The sequence below is a fragment of the Cotesia typhae genome, unplaced genomic scaffold (genome assembly GCF_013202065.1).
Source record: "Cotesia typhae breed Kobodo isofemale line unplaced genomic scaffold, CoteBio_Ctyphae contig_48, whole genome shotgun sequence".
Classification (NCBI taxonomy): domain Eukaryota; kingdom Metazoa; phylum Arthropoda; class Insecta; order Hymenoptera; family Braconidae; genus Cotesia; species Cotesia typhae.
Window position 1 is genome coordinate 9,527,090 of NW_027423756.1, and position 23,250 is coordinate 9,550,339.

At 28.6% G+C, this 23,250-nt stretch overlaps 3 protein-coding genes across 8 annotated transcripts in view; 2 read left to right on the forward strand and 1 right to left on the reverse strand.

The window, feature by feature from the left end:
* Positions 1–1,517: 1,517 nt before the first annotated feature.
* LOC141530118 (elongation factor Tu, mitochondrial) lies at positions 1,518–4,480 on the forward strand. Its single transcript, XM_074247008.1, has 5 exons — positions 1,518–1,671; positions 1,898–1,950; positions 2,397–2,562; positions 2,711–3,018; positions 3,227–4,480. Exons 1-5 carry the CDS (start codon positions 1,635–1,637, stop codon positions 4,076–4,078), a joined length of 1,416 nt encoding a protein of 471 aa, XP_074103109.1. The 5' UTR covers positions 1,518–1,634; the 3' UTR covers positions 4,079–4,480.
* On the reverse strand, positions 4,462–6,993 carry Ran (RAN, member RAS oncogene family). Of its 3 annotated transcripts, XM_074247016.1 has the most exons (4): positions 6,700–6,834; positions 5,584–6,058; positions 5,135–5,357; positions 4,462–4,890 (listed from the first exon to the last, which is right to left on the reverse strand). In XM_074247016.1, the coding sequence occupies exons 2-3, from the start codon at positions 6,013–6,015 to the stop codon at positions 5,142–5,144; spliced, it is 648 nt and encodes a 215-aa protein (XP_074103117.1). In that variant the 5' UTR covers positions 6,016–6,058; positions 6,700–6,834; the 3' UTR covers positions 4,462–4,890; positions 5,135–5,141. The 3 variants fall into 3 exon arrangements, with proteins under 3 accessions (XP_074103117.1, XP_074103116.1, XP_074103115.1); XM_074247015.1 differs by lacking the exon at positions 6,700–6,834 and adding an exon at positions 6,841–6,993 and having other exon boundaries at positions 4,799–5,357; XM_074247014.1 differs by having other exon boundaries at positions 4,799–5,357.
* Positions 6,994–7,869: 876 nt separating this feature from the next.
* The window catches only part of Syx1a (syntaxin 1A), a 60,064-nt gene continuing 44,683 nt past the window's right edge, over positions 7,870–23,250 (forward strand). The window contains exons 1-3 of one of the 4 annotated variants that reach the window (XM_074245737.1): positions 7,870–8,096; positions 14,347–14,433; positions 21,791–21,890. In XM_074245737.1, the coding sequence (XP_074101838.1) occupies positions 8,064–8,096; positions 14,347–14,433; positions 21,791–21,890 (220 nt within the window). In that variant the 5' untranslated portion in view covers positions 7,870–8,063. The remainder of the gene's footprint in view (positions 8,097–14,346; positions 14,434–21,790; positions 21,891–23,250) is intronic. The other 3 variants (XM_074245734.1, XM_074245735.1, XM_074245736.1) reach the window with 3 other exon arrangements.

Consider the following 23,250-nt stretch of genomic DNA (forward strand, 5'->3'; position numbering starts at 1 on the left):
AACGATATAAAAATATAATGAAATCTGCGCTCAGATCATTAAGGAGACAATAAAATAATTTGTTGAGACAATGCGATAGATATATATACGAGTCATTAACTTCGTTGACTTCTAGATCACGCAAAATCTAGTTTGTGAAAAATTAATAATTAACGATTATTTGTTTAATAATAATTAAAATTTTAATACTTTTTACATAAATTATAGAAGTAAATATTTTAAATCGGAGTTAGGAATAAATTCACTATTTATTTAATATGTAACTGTGAGATGTTGAGGGTAAGATGTTGATTTATTTTCATAACGATACATGGGTAAGATAAAAAACTTTCTCAGTGATAATCCGAGCTTTACTATTGTATTGTTTTTTCTAATGATTGATAAAGAATCGCGATAAATATTAATTGTGTGAATAACGCAGGTTTGTTTGTTACATATTTTGTTTGATTCTTTTTTATGTTATTCCCTGCATTGAATTATTTATTTGTTGTTTATTATTATCCCACTGACGTTTTGTTTAAACTGATCGTCATTATGATTCACTTAAACCGTAATTAAGTGAATACTTGAGATAAATATATGCAACAAATTATAACAGTAAATTTTCTGCAAATTCATTGATATTAAGTAAATAAATTATATGATACTGAAATTACCTGGCATCTAAAAATTTTTAATAAATAAATTATTATGAATAAAATGAAGAAATACATTTTACTTGTGAAAATTAATAAATCAATGCTTGCAATTTTTTGTAAATAATTTCTTGTGTTAAATATTTAACACTTTTATGTGTAAATTTAACATAAAAATTTTTAATACAAAATTTTTTACTGTGAGTGGAATTTTTTAATTAAAATATTTTCATAATTAATTTAATGGTTATTAAAATTGACAGATGTCTGTTAATTTTACTATCATTATAAATTATTAAAAGCTCATGATTATAAATTAAGATACTTGACAATTCTTTGATTTTTTTTTTTAAATTAGCTAGGTCTAGAAAATTATATTTAAAAAAATGCATTTAAAATTTTTTAGAGCTTCTGGAATTGAAATTTTTTAATGAAATTTAAGTAAGCCAAAATTTAAAAATTTTTAGAATTATCTTTATTGAAAAAATTATTACAAAAAAATTTTTTTTTAATTTTATTCATAAAAAAACATTAAAAACTTTGAGTGTAATTTAAAAAAAAAATTTTTTTTTAATCTAATTTAATAAATTGAGAAAAAATTAATAAAAAGAGAAAAAATTAAAAACGTAGACTAACCTTATTATTATAATTTTTCAAATAAATTTTTCTTGCTATAATTTCTTTATCAAAAATAATAAAAAAAATTATCCGGTGTCTTTAAATTTCAATATCATAAAATTTTTCCAAATTTTACAACTAATTTGTAATTTAAAAACCGCGCAGCACTTGCGTAATAGAATGAGAAGTGGCGCCCTCAATTTCACATACCCAACCAGTGTGGCCAGATCGTGCGATTTTTTTACCCCCACTTTGTACCGCTTTCAATGTAGTCAGATGAGAGTGTCCTACAAAGTGGGGGTAAGAAAAGAGCACGTTCTGGCCACACTGTACCTAACACACCATTTACAATTTCTACCTTTTTGTGGTTAAAAAAGAATCATGGCTTTGGCATCTGCAAGAGTTATATTAAATCCTAGTAAGTAATAATTATTGATTAGAACAATTAATTAAAAATAATTAATCATTTTTAATCCTTCTGACACTCATTAACTTCCCAATCATCAATTATTATTTCACGGTTAATTTTTTACTTGCCGACTCCATGTTTCCCAGGTTAAGATTTTCCATTTGATCATTTTTAAAATTTCACAATTTCTTTTATTTAATGTAACTTACTCATTAACAATATTATTTTGTTGCAGTTCTCCGCAAAACTATCAAGCAAATTCTCTTCAATCGACATTTTTCAAAATGTGTAAGTCAACTACTCTATGTCTCCACATAACGTAATTTGTTATATCCTACGACTGTGATTATTATTACGAGTTCTATTGTAATATAGAACGTATTTTTATATTATTTTACTTTTTAAATAATACTAAAGTTAGCAGTCAGCTGTTAATTTAAAAAATTAATTTAATAAATCAATTACAATAAAAAAATGTTTCTAAAAATTTTCACTTGTAATTTTTATTATTTTTTACATGTAAAACTTTTTGATTTAATTTTTTTTTTATAATAATTTAATCAAAAAGTTTCACATGTGAAAATTAATAAAAATTACAAGTGAAAATTTTTAAAAGCATTTTTTTATTGTAATTAATTTATTAAAAAAATTTTTAAAATTAACAGCTGACTGCTAACTTTAGTATTATCATCTTTTTAATGTAATTTATTGAAAAAAAATTTTTTTTTCAACAGCAAAAAAGAAGTTTGGTGTGCTCGCAGTTACACGTGCCTCAAGTAACATCACAGAGGCTGTATGCTGAAAAAAAAGTTTTCAACCGAGATAAACCTCATTGCAATGTCGGTACTATTGGTCATGTTGATCATGGCAAAACCACATTAACTGCTGCAATAACAAAAGGTTATTATTAAAATACTTGATTAATTTTTTTTTGTATCTATTGTTTTATAATTAATTTTCTAGTTTATAAAATTAGATTTTAAACTTTGTATTATATAAATAAAAGAAATTATTCATTTTAAACTTATGAAAAAAAATTTTTCAACAGTTTTGGCAGAACAAGAGCTAGCTAATGCTATGGGTTATAGTGAAATCGATAATGCACCAGAAGAAAAGGCTCGTGGAATCACCATAAATGTAGCGCACATTGAATATTCCACCGCAAATCGTCACTATGGACACACTGATTGTCCAGGACACGCTGATTACATAAAGAACATGATCACAGGAACAGCGCAGATGGACGGCGCTATTTTAGTCGTCGCTGCAACTGATGGTGCTATGCCACAGACACGTGAACATTTAATTCTTGCTAAGCAAATTGGAATCGAGCATATCGTTGTCTTTATTAATAAGGTAATTGATATTATTATTATTTAAATACATTATCTAGAGATTTATTTTGATATATTTTTCGTATATACGTATATATAATATATATAAATATATGAAAAATTGATGTGGGTACTCAAATGAAAGGTCTTGATGAGTGTAACATCGGGATGAGTTTATATCTTTAAAAATTATTCTCCTAATAATATAGATTTAATATTTAAATTTTTAGGTCGATGCAGCTGACGCTGAAATGATTGAGTTGGTAGAGATGGAAATCCGGGAATTGTTAACAGAAATGGGTTACGACGGAGATAAGATACCAGTAATAAAAGGCAGCGCTTTGTGCGCACTGGAAGGAAAGAATCCCGAAATAGGAAGTCAAGCTATCACGAAACTGTTGGAAGCAGTTGATGGCCACGTACCTACTCCCGTTCGGGACTTGGACAAGCCATTTATGATGCCCGTGGAGAACGCTTACTCGATCTCGGGTCGTGGAACTGTCGTGACTGGTCGTCTCGAGCGTGGAATCATCAAGAAGGGAATGGAAGCCGAGTTCATCGGATACAGCAAATCTCTTAAAACTACCATCACCGGAATCGAGATGTTCCATCAGATCTTGACTGAAGCTCATGCCGGTGACCAGCTTGGAGCTCTTGTCCGAGGATTGAAGAGAGACGACATAAGAAGAGGAATGATCATGTGCAAACCCGGTACCATGAAAGCCTACGACCATCTGGAAACTCAGGCATACATTCTCAGTGCTGATGAAGGTGGCAGAAAGAAGCCTATTCCTAATTTAATACAGATCCAGATGTTCAGCAAGACTTGGGACGTCGCTTGTCAGGTCTCTATTCCAGACAAACCCATGGTCATGCCTGGAGAAGATTCCAAGCTTGTGTTGAAGCTGTTCAGACCGATGGTACTCGAAAAAGGTCAGAGATTCACGCTTCGTGATGGAACGATCACTTTAGGTACCGGAGTAGTCACCAACGTCCTCAAACCGCTGAGTGAAAAAGATCGACTGCTGTTAACCGTGGGAAAGAAGAAGCGAGCAAAATTAACTGCTGAGGCTGCTAATTAGATAATTTAATCAACATACGTATTATTCAATAACAGGTTAAATATTATTGCAATTATTTTTACGTCAGTAGTTTCATTATTCCTATTATTAAACACTTTTATCAGTCAATTGGTTTTATAATCCCGATCACTTGACATTCCGGGTACTCAAGTTTATTCAATATAAAAAATCATGTCAATTGGCTGGTATATAATTGTAAGAATTTGCATTTTATTATTAAACCTTTGTATTAATGTGTTAATTAATAAATTTTAAAATTGAGATAACTCAGTTTTTTCTAAAAAAAAAATTAAGTAACCAAATATTTTTTTTTGGTATTTTAAGAAAATAAAATTAATTGATTTAATAAATAGATGTATTGATTATTGAAATAAATAAACCAATTATTGTGGTAATTATTAATCAGTTGTTATTTATTGATAAACAGCAGTGTTTATTTAAAAACAGGCACATTAAACGCTCATTCAAAAAAAAAAATATTTTAAACATTACACATTCTTATGATATATTTATAATTTATACCACACATTCAAAGTAATAAACTTTTAACAAATTCACACACCGCTCTTGATTGTTTCCAGTTATTATTCATCAACTTGAATTTAAAAAGTTTCGCACTTAAAATCGAAACTATTCATGCAGTAAAAAAAAATTATAGTTTTCAAGTTAAACAACACATGAATCAATTTCAAATAGAAAAATAAGAAACAGTCCTCAAAGTTTATTATTAAACTAATTGCAATATTATTTTATTAAAATTAACTTCTGTTTCAAAGAACACTCTTGCACAGCGGTGTCCACTTGCTCAGTACCTGTAAATTACAATTACAATCACTTGTAAATAAAATTTAAATACTTTCAAGTGATTTTTAAATTTTTTATTGAAAAAAAAAAAAAAAAACAGTTAACGTGGAAGCTAAGTTAAGTTAATTTCAATTTAGGTTTAAGTTTGTGACCAACAAGAGTGCGATTTTATAGTAAAATATGAGTACTTGTTAGGCCATATCTCAGTTTCATTTTACTTAGTGTTTGTTTAATTTGTTTGGCCATACGCACAATTAACCTATAGATCCTCATCATCTTCAGGCAGTGCCGTTTCTTGGGCTTCCTTAAGATCTTTTTCGATTTGTTGTTGCCATTGTGGATCCATGGTAACCTCTGGTGGTAATAGAGCTGGCATGGCGACGAACTCCAAGTTAGGGTCACCAATCAATTTTCTTGCTAACCATAAGAAAGGTTTCTCGAAGTTGTAATTACTCTTAGCACTGATGTCGTAGTACTATATATATATAAAAAAAAAAAATAAATAAATAAATAAATAAATAAAAACATGAGTATTATAAAATAATTTTTTCATTAATTTTTCGTAAACTTTTGAGGTCGGTGAACAAAATGAAATTATTTTTGTTTTTTGTACACCGACCTCAAAAGTTTACGAAAAGGTAATACAGCGTCTAGACTATCAATTGGAAATAAAAATAAAAAAAAAAAAAAATAATAAATACCTGAAGATTCTTCTTTCGGTGGAAAACAATACTCTTGGCTTTGACTTTTCTGTCCTTAATATCAACTTTGTTACCGCATAAAACAATTGGAATATTCTCACAGACACGTACCAAATCTCTGTGCCAGTTGGGTACATTTTTATACGTTACACGAGATGTAACGTCAAACATAATAACAGCACACTGACCCTGGATGTAGTAACCATCACGAAGACCTCCAAATTTTTCTTGACCAGCTGTGTCCCATACGTTGAATCTAATGGGTCCTCGGTTTGTGTGGAAAATCAGAGGGTGGACCTCAACTCCAAGAGTTGCCACGTACTTCTTCTCGAACTCTCCAGTCAAGTGACGCTTTACGAATGTAGTTTTTCCAGTACCTCCGTCACCGACGAGGACACACTTGAAGGTAGGCATGTCAGCTTCCTGGGCCATTTTGCTTTTTTTTTTAAATTGTAGTGTTACTCGTTAATAGAACCTGGAATTTTTTACACAGTTAAGAAGAAGTCAAGAAAAAAAATATATATATATAAAATTGTCTTTTTTTTTTTCGACTATGCAACCCCTACGCGATTATTTTTAGCACAACGTGCAGGAATTAATGACAAAAAAACCAATCAATAAATAATAATCAATGAACACGTGCCGAGGTTAAATAATTACATGAATTTAATCATTACACAAAACGCAAACTTCATATCTAGAAATAGAAATATTAACTAATGTTAATTTGTCATCAAATTTTACTTGACAAAATTATTTGGGCACGATAATATTTTATATATACAAGTATATATGCGTGTGATTAAATATATGACGCTAAGGTGTAACCGGCAGGTGTAAAAGAACGTTTAGATTGTACTAGAAAAAAAAATAATATACTGACCTCGTATTTGATATTTTATTGATACACGTTTGTGCAAAATTAAATAAATAATTTATTTAAAAAAAAAATATCAAATTAAATGAAACAAAAAATGGAATAAATGTATGATTAAAATAATAGTCAGCCGATTGGAAAATAACCACGCTGAAATTTAATGAGAATTTGGTCAAGTAAAGCTTGAGGATGCAATTGATGAAAAAGTTATTTTATGTATGTAAATAAATAATACGTACTTTGAACAAAAAACTAACAACTGTAGACGCGTTATTACTGTCGGCGAATAATTGTGATAAATAAAAATAGTATTTTTAATAAAGAAATAATTTCTTTCCCGGGTTATTGCGATGGATGTGAAAATGAACGATAAAACTCACCTTGCTGCACAGTCGTTATGGCTCACAATGGCGTTCCTCCGAAGTGACTAATCTAGTACCCGCGCACTGGTAATACGTTATTTTAATATGGGGATATATTAAAGAAAAAAATGAAATTTCTGAATTAAAAAAAATAATACAATAGTTTTTTTAAAGGTTTTCCTATTAAATAAATAGATTTTTTTTCCTTTTTCTGATTAAATAGATTTATTTTTGTCCAGAGAGTGGCGCCCTCTTTATGAGACATCAACTACGGCAGACATTTTGTTATTGAATGACATGCCAATTTGAACCTTATGTTCTCAGTACTTAAAGTCATTCTCGGGTTCATCGGAAGTTCCCGGGTAATAATTTTTTGACCGGATTTGCCGTGTAACTGTATAAGTCGTTGTTTTTACTTTTTTTTGCGCGAAAAATTTGAATATTTTTTCATGCTCATGTGCAAATTTTTTAGTAAATTAAAAACTTTAACGTTAATTAAAAATATTTTTCAGCTCTAATTTAATGAATTAAAAAAAAATAAAAAAATTAAACATCTTTTAATTTTGTTTAACAAAAAAAATTTGTTCCAAAAAATTATTTTTAAAAAATTGCATTTTTAATTTGTTAAAATTTCTAAATATCCATTTTTTAAAAAATTTTTTTAATGCAGTATTTTATTGATTAGAAAAATTATTAAAATTATTAAATATCTGCTAAATTAATTTTCATAAAAATTTTTAATGTCTGTAAACTTCAGTGTCATTAATTTTCATAAATAAATTTAAATTACGCGCTTAAATTGAAACCAATCAAAACAGAAGTTTAGATGCGGCCCTTAAGACATAAAATAACTAAAAAGTACCAACGAGCAATGACGTATTAGTGTATTTATAAATTAATAATGAAATAATTTTTTAATAACAAAAAAATAATAAAAAATAAGATAACAAAACAATAATAGTGCTAGTCCGGGGTAATAAGTGTAATTGGTACATGAGTAAGAAAAAGTTGACGTCATCGGAGCATGCGCAGAATGAAGAACGGCACTGCAGAAGCAGGCGAGTTTGCTTAGGTATCGATTTTACGATCGTGTCTCTGGCGGTTAGTGTGTCCGATTCGTTAGTTTTTAGTGGCCGTGCTCCTCGTTGTTACATGAAGGATTTTTACGTGAATGGAATTATTAACTGTAAATTGTTGTAAATCTAACGTCCGTTGACTGTCGTGTAACTCGTCATAAAACCATGACTAAGGATAGATTAGCAGCCCTCGTAGCGGTGAGTTGACCAACAAACAATTGTACAATGTGTACCTAGTCAGTAGTTAAGTTATCAATATCACATCATTAGACTCCTCATCATATCGTCGTACATATACCTACATACTTAATGAACCTTTAAGCTCTCGCTGTCCTGTCAATTGAAGACCAATTGGAAGATGGATTATCGTAAACTGTTGAATTGTTTTTTTAACGTTGGCTACCACTGTCCGATGTCAATTTAACAAAACTCAAAAAACCGGCGACCCGATTAAATATTATGACAATAATATTCCACTTATCCAATCGTTGATTCCAATAGCAAATTATCAGTGTGGTCAAGTGTTGATGTCCATTATAAAAAGGCGTTTCCATTCTTGAGTCATCCACGGAGCTAGAACTGTCATCTATCTGATTATCGGCACCAACAACCGGCACTGATGACAGGTGTTACCGTTCAGGGTCTCAGTGCGCTCATTTTAATATTTATTTATTTTTATTTTATTCTATCTTTTATTTACTTTCACTTACAACTCCTACTATTTTTATTTTTTCATTATATTATCATAACGTACTATTGTTTCAGTTTAAAAACGTGCCCCACCCCCCTCCTGCCTCTGTATGCCAGTGAGTTATTCGATAGCTGTCATGTTAACTGACATTTATGCATATAAAGCCAAGCTATAACTGGAATAATTATTTAAACTGGCAATAAATAAACTGTGGCATTATTTTTATTGGCAGTCATGGTCAGGAGAGAGTTCAAAGAGAGACCTGAAACGCCGGTCTACGTCTCGTAATTACTAAACATGCTGTTGTTGAGTGTTAAACATCAAGATTGTAATTTTGGAGCCGTTTGTCTCAGAAGTTTACTCCGCGAGGCTATGTACTGGCCTACTGTACCTGGTGCTTGTAAACTGAAGTTGTAAACTTTCTGCCGCCGGGGATCCTTGTCGTCCTTCACTACGTCTTACCGGATGTCCCTCTTTGTGACCGAGTTATTCGTATTTTCCACCTACACCTTCACCACTTCCTCCGGTGTTAAACTCTTAGTTATTATTGTACTTTTACAAGTACTAGTACTAGTACTTATACTCGTACTTTATTCACTTCTTTTCTTAACTTCTATTTAAAATTTCTTGCTCCACTTAGCTAATTTTTTATTTAATATTTAATAGAAAAAAAAAGGCAATAATTATTGTTAAATTTTAAACATTTGAGTTTATAAATAGCGATGAAATAATTAAATTATTAGGTAGATCGATGATTTAATAATTGATGGAATTATTAAGTTACTTCATAAAATAGCATATTATTAATTGAGTAATTTTGATGACGTAATCATTTATTGTTTTTTTTTTTTTTTTTAATTTTATTTGTTTCTATTATTATATTTAAATTTTATCGTCTTTGATTTTTTTTTAAATTAAAATATTTAATTGCGTAATTAATGAAATTCTAGGACTCGCAAGACGAGGTCGGTGTTGTAATTGCTATTATTCCTCATTGTCAATGACCGGATGCCTTTTTTTTCTTAATGAAAACTCCTCGTAATGAATAATGACAGCCAGAAGTTTCTTCTTATTTCGAATACACCAGAGAGAAAAATATAAAATAGCAATAACAGTAAAAGAAAAAGAAAAAAGCGGCGCTGTGCTGGTGATTACTAAAGTTACGTGGTAGTTCTTGCGAATAAGTAACGAGAAAAACTTTTCAATACACACTTTTTTAGTATAAATTCAAGTTTCAATATTTTGTGCATACGCGGTTTTTATTTATCGGAATTTCGCTGAAAATGAAAATATTTTTCATTGTTGCTCATGATTTATCGCCAGTGATTAATCAAGCTCTACTTGTATTAATCATTATTCAAGTACATTTATGTATTATTTTTCCTTTTTTCGACAATTAAAAATACAAGGCTAAATATTTACATTTTTTTAAACTGAATTTTTATATTTTAGTAAAAAGATTTTAATTTACTCTATATCACTTTCCCTTGAACGTCACGCTACTCAGCTGTTTATGTTTTTTAAACAAAACAACATTTTTAAAATGATTTTTCGCGGCTCTATGCTGATTTATGTTCTCGCCTTTGCGTACAACCTGATGTGCTAACGAGGATGATTCTCATTGTTGGGGAGAAAATCAGAGGCGTCAAGTTTGCTTCTTTAGGATTGCCTTGAGCCCATTCACGATACTCGAACTAGGTTAACTATTGTCTGTGACAAAAAAATGAAAGAAAAAAACGATCATTACGTGAAAATAAAATGACGTCACCCTTACTCGATGTTTCCCTCATCAACTTTATATTATATCCCTGTACTATAAAATAATCCTTATCAACATCCGCTCACAAATTTTATAAATATATTTTCAGAACCGTCAACTTTATTTATATCTTTTCATTATTTACATTTACATAAATATTCATTGGTCTATTCAATTAATTATTTACTCGCTCATTAATTTTTTTTTTATAACTTACTCTTATTAAATTAATTAATTAATTTTTTTCTTAAAGATTTTATTTAATTTGAAATGTTTTTTTTTGTCAATTTCTTCATTTTCAATTTTATCAAGTCAAAAAAACGAATAATTTTCCTTAAATACAACCGATAAAAAACGTTATATCAGAGTATAAACATAAATATAAATATATTTGTCTATAAATACGAGTTTCAATGTTTCATTCAATGTATTCAAGGTACAAGTATCGTAGATAAGACCTACTTATCATATCAAAGAAGGTTTGAATATTTTCTCGGTTTTTTAGTGAAGAAAGATAAAAAAAAAAATGAAGCGGTAAATTTTTTATGGATTTTATTTACAAAAATCTATGACTGCGTATCAGAGGATAAAATTAAGATTTGAATGTGATGTTATGTTCGTGTACGTATTTATGTAGATGTGAAGCGGAGGAAAAACAGAAAGGATTTAGTGTTCGGATGGATAAAATGAATTTGTTGTTTTAGCTGGAATTTAGGTTGTGTTCTGTAGTAATATGTAGTACCAGCATAAAATGTAACATTGTGAAGATGACATTGGAGAGACAGGAGCGTCGATGAAATGCTCATTTGAATATCCCGGGCGTAGCCTCGGTTCGCAGCGTATCCTTGACCTAACGTCCCAACGTGGGACCACATCACATACATACGTCACACACAACGTACACACCACAACAACACTACAAGACCTGCATCGTTTCACTAATTTCGTAAAACCACCAGCCACGTTTTCCCAACTTCATTGCCCGCGTTTACATAACTTGCTAATTGTTTACTCTTGACATCTTCCATCAACTTTTACGTCAAGTTACAACTTAATAATCTAATCTTGACTAAATTCATTTTACTCAAATTTTTTATTTATATAATTCGAGCTTTCATTGCTGCATTTATTTTATTACTTCAACTTTGTACTTTTCACAAATGTTTAAATTAATTATTTCGACTTTTTAATTCCATTTTTGTCGTTTTTAATAGCCAATTATCTTGTAAATAATTTATTAGTTTAATTTCAGTATTTGATAAAATAATATCACAGTTTCAAAAATTTATTTTTAAACGTACACATTAATTTAGAAAAAATGTTCTATTTTTCTTCATTTATTTTTTTTTGTATTCACTATCACCGGAATACAATTCTTAATGCAAAATATAAAAATAAGAATTACGCGAAAATTAATTCATATAGATAAGATACAGTTTTATTAACTTCCTCATTGTGCAATCTTCATTTTATTGATACTATTATGTAGAAAAATAATTCAAAACTGTAGCTCCAATCACTGATTTATATTTTTATAAAATATATATTTAAATTGGCTTAAAAAAAAAATCTCTTAAAAATACATCCGAGTTTTCAATTAAATTTTTTCCATGTCACGAAACACCAAATAGAACTTTTAGGGAAGACATACGATCTTTTTTACTCTCATACACTCTTTTCTTTAAGTTGGATAACTTATTCTAAGTTTGTCGTACATTATCGATCAGCAGACTCTTCTTTATTGGTTGTTTTAATAATTCATTTGAAATGCCTGTAATTTATCGATGTCATCTTGTCTTAGCAGAAGGAATGAATTTTGTTATTGATATTGCTATCGCAACTGTTATTGTTATTGTTGTTGTTTTATTGCTATCTAATAGTATCGCAATTTAAGTTAAAGTAATCCATTGCGACATTTTCTCATCTACATCGACTTAAGCCTCCCTAAAGTTTTTCCTCTTTTAAAATTCTTATTGTTTTTTTTATCAAGATTAAATAGATAGGGTAATTTCACAGTGTCTTGTTCTGGCTGCTCATTCAATCTCGTTATCACTTGGGATTATAAGTGATTCTGTAAACTGATAAAATTTACACAAATGTGTCATTTTGTTGAGACACTGAGTAAAAAACGTACAATATTCTGGCTGTTTAATATGTGTCAAAGTTTTTTTATTATATTTTTTTTTATTGGCTTATTTATTTTATATCTCTGCATTTTAATTATTTTGCAGAATCGTTGAAAAATATAAAATATGTTACTTTTTTTTTCAACTACTCGCTAAAGGTCACACTCAGCATCAAAGTGCTCTGTGATTCTAAACTTTTAACGATCAGTGGGAATACATATTCCCACCTACATTTATCCGTTGATTTTTTTTAACTTCGCTAGGAAACTAACTGTTAATGTTTCAAAACAATTTATCGTTTTTCAATTTTTTTTCTCTTCCTCTACAATATTCAATATACATTACAATCAATTTGTTTTGTTCATCATGGTTACTAATTTTAATTAAACAAAAAAAAATTATTATTCCTCTTTATTGTCAACTTTATTGTCAACAATAATAATTAAGAAAAAAAAAAAAAAAACTTGATTCTTTCTGTTAAAAATTTGTCTGGCTCCATGGTTGGATTATCGAGTGAATGCAAATCACGTAATTTAGTTTCTATGCAAAACAATTTAATTTTACATGTTAACTTATAGGAAAGCGAATTTCAATTTCTTGCTAATTTCTTTATATGTTGAAAATTAAATTAACCTAAATTCATTTGCTTTAGAATAAAAGCAATTGTTTTCAGCTAAAAAAAATTAATTTTGTTTTCTCTACGAAAATAAAACTTCCCGAAAATTAAAAAACTGTTAACCAGAAGTACAGAAAAAAAAATGGAAATGTATCAATTTTTTTTTTTTTTGTAATTTTGCATTGAGTAAATAATAAAAACTTTAAAAATATAATTTTTTACCTTCAAATAAAAAATTTTTTTTCAACTAAAAATATTGATAAAAAAAACCTAAACAGTAATTATTTATTATTATTTTTTTTTTATAATTTTAAACTAATTTTTATCATAAAATTTGTACTAAAAAAAAATTCATTATTTGAAACCTATTGAACAAGCGTTCAGAACTTCAGGTTCAGGTGTATCATAATTTTAAACTATCTTGATGACATTTAAAATCCGTATTATAACGTGTTGTACCTCTTGATAACCATAATAGAAACACATCAGCGCTACGTGAATGAAATAACGTTTATATCGGAAAATACGGATATTTAGCAGCCCTTAACATTCCGCAAGGATAATGATGATATAGATTGTCAACTTAAAATAATATCCTTCGTCAATCTCTATCCATAAATACCAGCTTTAATGAAGTTATATCAAGAGGCATCCTCTCTACTATTCGATTTTCCACTATAGTAACCATCAAAATTATTATACAATAAATATAATATAAATTCCGAGCAGAGTTCAGAGAAATACTACACTACGTAACAGCGTAGTCGTGTAGGTAATAGATGAGTTCATGTGGGCGGTTTGAGCGAGACAAGCTGGGTCAAAGCTTTACTTGCTTCGAAGATGACAATGACTGGTATTTAATGCGTTGGCTGTTCGTACCAACAGTAAATGTCCTTCTATACCGTAAATCTTCTGAAATATATATCTATCATCTACGAAGATATATATATATATATATATATATATATATATATATATATATATATATATATATATATATATATATATATATATATATATATATATATATATATATATATTTATCGCTTGGTTTTAGTTTTAATTAATTGAAACTGCTTCACCAATTTGAAGCAAAATTTGATAAATAGCAATTACATCGTGAACCATATTTCTCCTCCAGTCATCAATTTTTTAATTATTAAACTGAAAAAGTTGGAAAATTAAAGAAATAAAATAAAAAAAATTAGTGGGTTGATAAATATTATCTTATAAAAATTTTTAAATGAATTTTCCAGGCTCAGTCGGATGACGATGAAGCGCCCGACGAGGTGTCCGTTAACGTGGGCGGGCAGGAAGATTTCATGACAGAATTTTTTGCGGAGGTAAGTTTATTTTTATAATTATCATCAATATTACACAAAACTTTTATTCTATCATTCAACTTCGATTACTTGAGGTAGTTATATTACATTTATTTTTTAAGTTAAAGAACTTGATTATTTATTTTCACATGGGATTAAATAAAATTTTTTGAATTAAATTCGAGATCCGAGACTTGAAGTGACATTGAAAGACGTGTTTGTGAAACTAAACAGTAAAATGGTATATATTGATTGCAATACTACAGATGAAATTTAATTTGCAAATTGATATAGTTGTCACTGGTCTGGTGTTTTCATTAAATGGACGGTTTAAAGTAGAAATTGATTTGATTACCATCAAATTCAGCTGAAATACCTTATTGATTCTATTTCAATATTATTTTTGAATTGAAGCTTATGATATTTATTTTCATTTTCACCTGCTATACTGTATCACAAATATTGGTTTTCATTTCAAAAGCCAACTACTCTATTTTCAGAGTGTTTGTAATCAAACACTTACAAAACCCGACAAGTATCCATCTGTCTTTTCCAATATAAATTTGTTGTATTTTTTTGACACACTAGACCAGCTGTTTTCAATTTTGGTATTGTGTTGACCGTCGACCGTCACTCTAGGTTACGCTAAAAAAATACAACCGATAAAAATTTGAATTTTTTACTTTTATTTTTAAAGCAGCGCTGCTAAAATATCAACAAATTATTTCAATAAAATTTCTTCAAGTTTTTGCTATTTATATGCTATTAGAAATAGTAACTTGCTTTTTTGAGTTTTTATACCAATTTAAACATCATATGATGAGAATTAATTTTTTTAGCATCGATTTTAGCATCATGTTAATTTAAAACGACTTTAAAAAGTGATGCTTCAAATGATAGAATTCTGTACATTCTGAGTCATTTCCCTTCATTAAACAATTCAATTAATAGATAGTTAACAGAAAAGATATTTTATAAAATTCCATTTCTTCCCATTATTCGAATGTTAAATGAAATTCTCTAACAGTGACATTTCTATATACACACCTACAGAGTTAAATTTAGCTTAATCGCCGATATATAGACATATAGATATATAGATGAATTTCTAAATGCCACCACCGATATTGGGTGCTTAATTCCAAAAATAGTTGCCTCAGGATATGTAGGAAGTTATGCAACAAAATTATCAATTCCTCACATTATATCAAGGGATCCTTTGCTTTTATATTCGCGTAACTAATTTTTTCTATACTTTATTCATATAGAAAAAATTTTCTATCCCCATCACTGAATACGCAATGACAATGACTTTAATTTTTTCCGGGTAGATCATCACAAATAAATTATCCTAGTTTATTTTTATTTCTTTCTCACAAGGACATATTTGATCTAAATAATTAAATTCAATTCTACTTTATTTAACAACTTTATTATAAAAAAATTCCAATGCTTCGTTGACAAAAATTTATAGCATGTTACAAGTTTAAACAATTATTTTTTATAGACAGGCTATTAATTAAACTAACCGTTAAATGAAGCAAGTAGAGGTAAAGTTAATTATCCAGGCAATTAATAATTACTCATTCTAATTATAAAGAGTTGTGGGGTTAGTTTTAAGCTTTTTTGGTGAATTGAGCTTGGCATGTAAATTTTTAAAGTAATGTAACCCATTTACATTGAGTTAAAGTGTGCGTTACTGTATTTAAGCGCAAGCGAGTCGACATACACGAACACACATGTATGTATGGTTGTGATTAAGTGTCTAATAGCCCCGCCTAAATGATTTCCAGTTTAATTGGCGGAATTTGCGGCGCGACCTGAAAACCTGACACGAGTTAAGAGAACGCGATAGACTATACGCTCTACGATATGACGGCTATTTCGATGTACGTTTAATTTTTTTTATGGTATACTATAGATATATAATATAGAAAGATATATGAAGGATCTTTGGGACTAGTACTTTGGCCGGCAGCCACATTACAAGCAATCTCATCAAGAGCATTCGCCTTTTGGCATTTTCACTTACTCTCATGTCTTTTGACTCTCAGCTTGCGAACATTGAACAAATTTGTTTTACAGTCAGGTGCACTACTTAGCCATCGTCCTTTTTTTTTTAATTTTATTCTTTATTTTTATTACTTGTATTTCCGAAGAAAGCTTCGTCGATCAAAAACTCTTGCTAGAAAATTTCTCCCGGGAGAGTCATAAAAGTTTGATGAGGACTTTCTTATGCAGAGAAAATTCCGACAACTAAACGGCTCTTATTGTTAATATATTACCGCTATCGTGGATTATTTTACAATTTATAGCTACTGAATTTTAATTTAAAAAAATTGTAAGGTTGTTTTTATTGAGATGAATTTTTTTATCTAATTATCAAGGGAAAAATTAACAAAGAAAATTTGTGTGATAATTCTTCGAGTTTAATAAAATTCTCAGGAGACTGGAGCCAATTGGGTCAACTTGAAGATAAAATTTCGCAAGCGTTTTCAAAGGAGGTAAATTACCTTTGCTAAAACTCTTACATTCAAAAAAACTCTGAGTGAAGTTATATTTATAGGCGGGTAAACACATGAATTATATCTCGAAAAAAAAATTCCGATAAAAAAAATTACCAACTATTTTTCTATTTTTTGCGCCGATAGTGTTGACTCGAGCTTTTTCGTACGCAATATTTTTTTTCCAACGAGATTAATTTGTCACTTTGTTGATATGATTTTAAAAATAGTTGAGCAAAAAGAAAAATAAACTCACAACGTTGAATATTTTATTTAATTAAATTTTAAACATACACACACATTCTTGTTGATTTTTCCGAGTATTTGATATTTAAAACAAGGTGTCAATCCACTACTTTAATTTATAACTAAACTAGCGAGAAAGCTCTCTCGTTAGATAAACGCATTTCCGCAGCTTGTCTCACCGATTCAACGTATACGCGAATCTCTTTCTCTTGGTGTCATCTTCTTCTCTAATTTATCTTCTTTACTCGTATTATCTTGTGTAATATTTACTGTTCTAAAGCTCACAGCCACTCACGTTAGATAAAAACAAAGAGTATTATATTAACAGTACTCTAGAGATCCCTGGGTAATTTCTCTCATCTTTCAAATAAACATGCAATGATTTTACTCATTTTACTTCTGTAGGTTTTCAGCTTTATTTAATAAAGTTCTCACTATAAGTTTTGTTGTAAATTTTTTGTTTAAAGTTTGAGGATTAATTTTCATACAAAAAATATCTGTAGAAATTTTTCGTGTCTTAAATGTTTGATTATTAATAATTTTTTATTTTTATCTACAGTACAAATAAACTTTTTATAAAAATCTTTTTCTTCGTCTATTTACTCTGAATAAAATATTTCATATCAGTGGAAAAATAAATTATTGACAATAAAAAAAAGTTTTATTTGAATGTATTTCCTCATCAGTCTTTTGTGAATTTAATGCTACTTTTATTATTATTATTATTTCATCAGTGGGGAAACTTTAGCAATTGTGCATTGAGACGTACTTAAACTTCACCAAATAAACTAGAATAGGTCCTCACACTAGAAACTTATTTTTCATAAACTTTAATAATAACTTTCATGTTATAAATTTTTTACGACTGTTTATATCTCTTATATTATAATAATATTTTATTCGAAAACTAAATTTTCTCCGTTAACCAGTAATAAAATAACTTAATGCGGGAAAGAATTCACAATTTAAACTGAAACTACAATAAAAATTAGCGTTATTGCGAGACCAAAGTGAGAAACAAGATAATTATGTTACTTTATTAGCTATTATTTTAATCTGATGTGCGTGTCATTTTTTTTATTACTTACTCTTTGTACAATCCCTCGCTCTGTCCCTCAATTTATGTATAGATATAATATACGTATATTATTTGAATGAGAAAGTAACCCTTGAGCCTCTTTCAGGCTTTTATACTTTTTAGCTTCCAGGCATCGTCCCCGAGAGACGCGATTGACACGATCACCCATAACTTAACTCACTTCGGGTACAACCTACTACATAGATTTATGCAGGTCGCGTTATACTTAATACTTCTATATGTTATGTTATATCTCACGGATACCAATCGATACATCTTATTCTTGAAAGCTTGCCAGAAAATTTTAACTACAAAATTTTACCTCTCTCTTTGTAATAAAAAATAACGACACTAACAATTCTTATCACAGTGTTTTGCTATACTCCTAATAAAACACCAAGACAGGGAATTTTAAGATTATTTTGCGAGTGGCTTAAATCTTTTCTCAAATAATTATTTTTAAAAATTCTAAAAGGATATTTCTTATATTTTTTGTGTTTTTATATAAAATATAATATAAATCTATATATTTATAATACAAATATATATATATATATATATATATATATATATATATATATATATATATATAAGAGATTCTCTGGTAAAGCTGAGGATACTCATCCGCATGTAAAATACATTTACAATATTCATGCGATTATGTAAAGTACCTTAAATGGAAGTACTAAGGAAGGACGAAGCAAAGATTTGCTCTCAGTTTGAATATTCCAAGTAAATCCTGCCACGTAATACATATATTTTAATTTTAAATGCACCTTCTCAGCCTAATACATGGTACAGAAACATCTTTTAATTTAAGAGCTCTGTATTATATCAATTCACTGTCAAAATATCGTCATGTTATAAAAATAATCATTATCTTTCTATTAATAAAAAAAATTAAAAGACATTGAAATTCTAGCCGTAATTGAGGTTTAATTGATAATAAAACTTCTAGTAATGTGAGACTGTTTATTCTTTGTTTCCATTTTATTATTTCGCTTTTTGATTCAATTATTTTAGATTGGATGTTCATTCTCTTTATTACTGTTTTTTAATCAATCGTCGGAAAATAAATTGAGGTAATAATAGATTAACTGATATATAACGCAGTTAATGGCCCGATTTTCACGAAAAATAAACTGGCTTCATAACTGAAGATTCCATTAAATATTATTGCAATTATTTATATTATGTTCACTCTATACAGATGTACGTGTTTTTGACAGTATTGTACCCGAAGTAGTGTAAGTGAAGCCTTGTATGATTAGCTTCATACTTCCTTGACTTCAATTTAAGTTTGTAGTAATCTCAAGTTCAGCTGTTTAGTTATTCGCTGTGGTTAATACTTCCCAGTGTGGTCGATGTCTCAAATTTCACTTTGATTGCTTTTGACTTTCCACTGTTGTTTATATTAAAAAATATTTACATTTTTAATTAGAAATAACATTTTTAAAAATTTAATTTCTGAACTTTTTAATTAAAGGACCCTATAATCCGATTAAATAAACTCAACGCGAGAATCGAGGTCAAGGAATTTTCTTTACCCTTTCCCTTCAAGATAGTGGTCTAGTCCTGTCTCGAAATGATTTCTCAAATACTCTTGTTGAACATTTATTTATTTGACAAACTATCCACGGTATACATATACTGTACTGATATATACAAGGAAAAAAAATAAATAGATATCCGACAGTTCAAGAGGATTGCAAATATAAATTGTCCAGACGGCGCCAATTCTTTTAAAACTTACTAATAATTCATACCATTCATTTATCTGTCTTTTTTAATTAAAATTCCACTTATTATTTTTTAATGAATTTTTAATTGGATAATTTAATATTCATTATTTTTTTATTAAAGAAAAAATTTTTGATTTAGTTCTTATCTCTCTAGATTGTAAAGCTTTTATCTTTTCATCTACTTTTGTTTTATACTTGAATTATTAATCTACAAACAGAAAATTTTTAAAAATAAAAATTTAAGATATTTAAATTGAAATAATTATTTTAAAAGTAGTATATTTATCGTGCTACAGAACAATTAAAAAAAAAAAGTTTTTGAGGAAAATTTCTGTCAAAGTTTTTACTAATAAACTTGTCACGCATATAAAACTTATAATATAGTACATGTGTCTATTATACGAACTAAAATATCAGATAGTCTATATTTAATGCGCTTGCGCGAAAATTTTCTATAATATTTATTCTTTGGCTACTTTTTTAAACAAAATAACTAATTTTTCTCAAGAATTATGTATGTAAGCCATAAATTAAATATATAATTTATTTTAAATTCTAATTAAATGTTTCATTAAAAATACTAATCGCACAGCAACTATATTTAAACCCGAAATATTAGTTGAATAATAAAATAACATTAAAATACTCATTTAACGCACTCATAAAATGATGGTTAAACCAATTGCTCTATTAAGCAGGTTAAAGTATTCATTGTAAAATATTGAAAATAGGCCAAGTATTCAGAACCACAATATACATACATGGCCCTTGAGAGAAATTAATTGAGTGATGTATATAAGTAAATAAATTTTCCTCCGTAATATAACAGCAAATGTTATTTTTCGTTTATTCTTAACTATAAAATTTATGTTTATGTTGGAGCTCTATATTTAGAGGAAAAATGTATCCGAAATATTTTATCTATTCAGCTCGGTGGAAAGAGCGATATTCTGGTCGAGAGTCGTATCGAGTTGAGCTGAATCGAGGGTTCCCCTTATGTGTTGCAGCAACAGTCATATATATTATACGGGCGCGATCGATATTTTCCGAGTAAAGTAACACTTGAGTAAAACTCCGCTGAGAAATTACTGACATGTCTATAGGGAAAAACACGTGCCATAGAATCTATAGCAGATTTTTTTTTATTTACTTTTTTTATTCAGTTCCGTGATATGATGAACACGCATACACACGTGTACGTTTTGCGGCGGATGAAAAGACTACTTGTACTACTTGCACTAAAAACGTCACATCTCCGGGTAATTCGGAAGCTGATATGCAAGCCACATGAGGTTTTAATTAAAAATTATTGACCTGCATTAATTTAACATCTTTATTTATTATTCTTCTGTTTAATAATTCTAATTATTTATTTAGCTCTTTTTATAAATTTTTTTAATCTAATTATAATGAAAGCTTAATATTTGACTTTTAAAACTTGTAATTGCAAAAGTTTTATTCTATTAAGTTAACACTCTTTTTGATATTAGCGAACTTTAATTGATAAACAATATTTATCTAGCTAACCTAATTTCTTTGATTTGAAAAAATTTTTTTTTTACTTAGAATGTTTGTTTTGAAAATTTATGATAAAAATCGTATTTAAATTTAAATTACACGAATGAATTTGAATATTTTCAACGTTTGTTTTTTATCTGAGAGGAAAGTTAATTAATGATGCGGTGATAAAAAAAAGCAACCCATGAAAATTGGCCTTGTGAATGGATGTATGTTTTATTCGACGAGATATATATAAAAAAAATTTACAAAAATGGAAGACGACTAATGGTATTTTTATTTTAATAAAGGTGGAGGAGATTCGCGAAATGATTGACAATATCCAGACGAATGTCGAGGAAGTGAAGAAGAAGCACAGCGCCATCCTGTCGGCGCCCCAGACAGACGAGAGTGAGTCATATAAACCCTAATTACTTTTTTATTAATTTATCTTTCATAATTACAAATTACTCAATGTCTTCATAGAATTTATTTTAATAATGATTATTATGAAAAAAAATAAATCTGGAAAATCGTTGACCCTAAAGGTCAAATAGACCAAAAGTTGAAAATAATTCAATATTGATTCCTTGAAAAATTTACTTTTTAAGGAATAATTTTTTTAGTTATCAAATAAAAAAAAATAAGTCTTTTTCTGTAAAAATTTCATAATCATTATTTTTAAAATATAATTAAAAAAATTATAATTTATTATCGACTTAATAAAATTCGAATATCGAGGTCATTGAATGTAAAAGCCCAGGCGCTATAATTGAGCTTAAATACATCCTTAAGTGTGGAAACTCAATTTGAGTGCTGGGTGCTTTTGAAAATACAGACCCGGCTGGAACAAGCGAGGGTCTTGAATATAAATAAAAAGAAAGAATAAGTGTCGATGATCGTCCTTGCTCCGATTACGGTTGTAATGCACCGAAACTCTCCGTGTCTCAATAAATATATATCTATATTTGTTCACCCACAAAATATACGTTCATCATCTTCCGATATTTTTTTGCCTTTTCACCTTCTCTCGTTATTCTTCCTTTATTCTCACTCTCATTACTTTTCATCTGAAACTTTCGTTATAATTCTGCGAATAACGTCTTCTCACGTGCAAAGTAATTAAATTTCTTCTATTTCTCTCATTCTTCAACTACTTTGCCTTTGATTTAATAGCTAACCGTTAGAACACGACTGCATGTATAATAATTAGTTTGATAAATTTTTTATTATTTTTGTTCGTAATAACTTTGCTCGATTCTATTTTCATGGTTCAGTTCCTTCGTCTATTATGTATATTCTTTCCTACCTTACCTACTTTACCAGATTTTTCAATATCAGAAATTTACTTCGACCTCTACCCTAACTCTATCCTTAGCGTATGACCAGAATAGAAGTAACGATAAAAAATGAGAAAATAGTTGTCGATAGTTAACATAAATTGATTCATCTTTTGTTCTTCTTTTTATGTTTATTCCTCTTTTATAAATTTTATTCCCTATATTTATTTTTTTATTATTATTCTTTATTGTAATGAATATGGGTTTTTATTTCACGCAAAAATATCAAGGACAATTTATTAATATTTAGTTTTCAAAGTCAATTTACGAGTGAATGGGTAATCGAAAAAATAAGTAAGTGCCCGAGTATTCCTAAATCGGCGATTCAATTGCTGGAGAGCAACATGAAAAAATTTCTTAATGTTAATATATGGATGTCGATTTTTCTCTCTTCCGAGACACGTATATACTTGTAAAATGGATGAGGAAGT